Raw genomic sequence first — 4,159 nt, forward strand, 5'->3', positions numbered from 1 at the left:
GGATAACATTGGACATTTTGGTGCAGAAACCTAACAATTTGACAGCGAACAATTGAAGAAGAAAAATAATGAGAAAGAGAAGGCGATCCAAAGAAGAGAATAATTTAGGGAAAGTGAAAATCAATTTATTTCATATACTCAAGGAGAATCTATTATAGTGAATAAGCTCCCTTTATACAGAGCAAGGAAGTTAAAATCAAAAGAATATCTAATAAACTAAAACTTTATCGAATTATTAAAACTAATCTAGACAAACATAATTTGAATGAAACTCAACTTTTAAAATCCTATCTAAGTCCTATTGTTATCTCCATCCCATTTTCTATGCGCGGCACATACTTTATCCCGTTCTTGACATGCTTCACTAGCTTTGAGAGATTGTTAATATCTCTTCCTATCGTTATCTCCATCCCATTTTCTGTGCGCGGCACATACTTTATCCCATTCTTGACATGCTTCACTAGCTTTGAGAGATTGTTAATATCTCTTCCTTTTTGAAGATGTTTGTTAATTTTTTTGGACTACCTCTAGTTATTTTTTTCTGATGATGGAATGATGTATTCACTTGAACTAACAGTTCATTTGATAATATGTGAGCAGGTTTTTGGGGCATTTTCAACCTCAACCAGGTAAAGCTGATGTATGGGAGCTGGATTCTGACCAGCATTCCAATGTTGGAAGGAATGGACAGTCAAATATTGATGAAAACGGAAGGTAAGGTGGTATTGAGTTACATGTTTTTTAATGCTTCTTTTTTATCATCTGGGAAATTCACCTAATTGTTCGTGGGTGCTTGTTCCAAGGACTTTGATCTTCCTTCTGTTCTCTCAACTTTTAGTTTGTTCTATGGATTAAAAATTCACATAGGTTCCTTAGATATATTCACATCAGGCTGAAATGGGATGATTACTTATTAGTCATTCAAGATGTACTTCCTGCATCGTTATTGAGGGGAAACTTAAGAGTATTTGTTAACTTCTCTATGATATTATGCGGTCTTGCACTTCTGTAAGTTCTGCTAAATTTTACTCTCTTGTTTCGCATGTTTAGGTCATTATATAAAAGGTCATTGTCAGATGGGAACATTCTTCGTGAAAGTCGCTCGCCCAGGTCCACCTCATACATCAATAAGGGTTTTCCGAGTTCTGACTTAACTAGCAAGTCAAAAGAAGGAAGCAAAATGCTTTCTGAGTCATCGCCAGAAATAGCAACTTGCGAAAGTGATTTAACAGATTCAAGGTGCTTTCCTTCCCATCTTCTGTGACCATACAACCTATTTTACCTTTTTACAAGGCTGAACTGCCACTTTATATTTTTGCAATGCGTTAATACTTATATCTCTTTTCTTTGTTTGGAGGGATTATACTGAAATGATAGTTATTATTTTCCACTAAAATACACCTGTTTCCTTTTGGTCCTGTGGCATTAAATGGTAGATAGATGGATTATACATGTACCTTTCCTCCACCAAATTTTCTTCCATGTTTACCTCCACCTGCCTTCTCCACCACACCGCAAGGTGATTATGGGGGTTCTGTTTACAGCTCCGTCCATTGGGATACACAATTTTTCTATTTGATGTTTTCTAGGCTGTGTGTCGAATCAAAATCATAATCAAACATGTCAAGTTTGTTGACTTTGACCAAGGATTATAGACCTGATACTTTATGTTGGTTAGAAGTTAGAAGTTGAAGATATACTTGTTACTTTTGCTTTATGTTTGAGAGTGATATTTAACTCTTACACTGGCCATCATTTAATGTAATTTGGTAAAAGGAAATTCATTCATAAAGGCAATGTATATTATGGCTATTGCATTTATCTTGACCAGATCAGTTTTATATAATCTCAATTTTGGATCATGAACTCAATTCCACTATCTGATTTCTCAAACAGACATGGCTGGCTCTTTCTTCGTTTTCACGGAAGATGAGCATCTTTTATTAATAAATGTGAGATGATGAGTATCATGCGATCATGATTCTCAAACATTGTCTCTATCAAATAATTTGAAGGTTTTGAGCCTATTCCACTGTTTGTATATTTGTAAGTTATAACTTCATTTTCCTTGCACTTTAATTTACAATATATGGATTTTGTGAAGTGGAAGCAAGAGGTGAAGTTTTTGCCTTTGAATAAGCAGTTCATCCAACGAATGATGATCACTTTAAGCAAATATTCTTCTTACTTTATTGGATGAGAACTTGATACTGGCTGCGTCAACAGAGTATCTTAATCTGAAATATTAGATTGATGTTATTTTCCATGACTGGTTCATAAATTTTATATATATTTGGATATGCAATTATTCTGTTTAATATATTGAATTTGTTTGCCAAAGGAGTCTATTTAAGAAAAATAAATACCTCCGGCTAATCTGCCTTGGCAATTTTTTATTTTTATCTTTTTTTGTAGATATGGTCCTTCAATACCTGCTAGGGTTCTTTTTGCTGAAATGCACAGAGTCAGATGCCTCGAACATGAGAATGGGGACTCGATTGACAGCTCCAACTTTGTTGACTTAGATTGGCTTTCTTCTTCTGGAAATTCATGTGAGGATGAGTTGCTAGAAAGGTAGTACTTATACTCATGTTCATTTGATTTTTTATTTTAATTTTAATTTTAATTTTAATTTTTAATTTTTATTAAGTGCAAGTACTGAACTGATTTCAAACCATAGTGCTTAAAGGATATCCTTGTTTGTTGTAATTGAATTAGCCCTAAATTTCAATTGACTCAAAAAGACTTATCTCGTGCTTATCTAGGGTCAGTTATATGGGTCCTCTTCTTCATGGAAAGTAAACTTGTCAAGGAAATTGAGAATGTTAATCTTGTCTCATTGCTAATCTTTTTTAGCCATATTTTTTTGCTGAGGTCTTTATTTCTATATCTCATTCTAGTTTGTATCCCCTATAGTTACTCTACCACCACTTCTCACTGGTGCAATTAAAAGATCTTTACTGAATATGGTTCAAGATCCGTTTCATATATTTGCCAGTTCCTAGTATTGGCCACCTCCGTCACTCATCCTCCGTTAATAATTTCTTCCTCTTACACTTGTTACTTTTGGATCCATTGATGTGTAATTGTGTGTTACTTTTGAATCCATTGATGTGTAATAGCTTAACTTGGATAGAAAGCATGAGTTTCCTCATTTCACATTACTTGAACTTTTCAAAAAGACTAAGGTCCTCATCTAATGCACCAAACGTTTGCATTATTGTTTCTGTGAATTGTTAACCCTGACCGATGAAGTATATCTAGCCTTTTTTAACTACTTCAATATTTAAGCTAATAATATAACTAAATGTGTTCCATATGTTCGGATTTAGTTATACTTGTGTGCATCTTTATTTCATTTATTGTTCATCCATAAAAAAATTATCATCTGTGGCAACATCCAATTGGAAATCTCATGTAATCTCATGCTTAACTAGGATATAATGGTAATAAGTTAGGTGAACCCGACTATGACTTAAACGCAACTGGATCATTACCTTCAGATGGAATTAAAAATAAAATTCTCCCTTGTGTCTATTATACCAGTCAGTATTGAATAATAATAGACAGTATAATTGAAAATATTTTAATTTCGTTTTCTTATCTAATAATGCTGAGTACAATCTAATCCAATTTATCAAACATGCCATGGATGTATAAGGCTCTGCCTTGAGATATCTTTATGTAATGTTTTATTGTTGGATTTAAACACACTGCTGTTGTTAAATAAGAGAAAAACTTCTATTGTTATTAATACTGCATACCTCAACATTGACTAGTGTCTTGCTTTATTTTTTATATGGCCTTTCTGGCCTTCAATTTAAATGATATTTTTATCATTTCATTAGATAACCTACTATTACGAATTTTGTTGGAATTCTAACTAGCCGTTCCTTTGATGTTAGCTAAATTTTGGGTTAAGGAAGGTCCTAAATATTCGTTTTGGAACTTTTTTGTGTTGCCCGGGCTGGGTTGGGTGGGGGACGGGGGTTTGGAGGAGTTGGAGAGTGAGGATGGATTAGTTTAGTATTGAGGAAGCTAAAGTTTTCTACTTTTCTTCATTGGTTAGGTCAATGCTCACAGTCTCTCCAATTGCGATGCTGTCATCAGAAAATTTCGCCAATGAAATCACAGGCGATACAACCCCATCTACCAGTGA

The 4,159-nt window shown here is 33.9% G+C and overlaps 1 protein-coding gene across 1 annotated transcript in view; it reads left to right on the forward strand.

The window, feature by feature from the left end:
• LOC111382662 (phosphoinositide phosphatase SAC4-like) overlaps window positions 1-4,159 on the forward strand; it is a 13,001-nt gene that overhangs the window by 7,722 nt on the left and 1,120 nt on the right. The window contains exons 8-11 of the mRNA XM_023006693.1: window positions 590-714; window positions 1,051-1,239; window positions 2,416-2,574; window positions 4,070-4,155. Of these exons, the coding sequence (XP_022862461.1) occupies window positions 590-714; window positions 1,051-1,239; window positions 2,416-2,574; window positions 4,070-4,155 (559 nt within the window). The remainder of the gene's footprint in view (window positions 1-589; window positions 715-1,050; window positions 1,240-2,415; window positions 2,575-4,069; window positions 4,156-4,159) is intronic.

Source organism: Olea europaea, unplaced genomic scaffold (genome assembly GCF_002742605.1).
Source record: "Olea europaea var. sylvestris unplaced genomic scaffold, O_europaea_v1 scaffold2546, whole genome shotgun sequence".
NCBI classification, from domain to species: Eukaryota; Viridiplantae; Streptophyta; class Magnoliopsida; order Lamiales; family Oleaceae; genus Olea; species Olea europaea.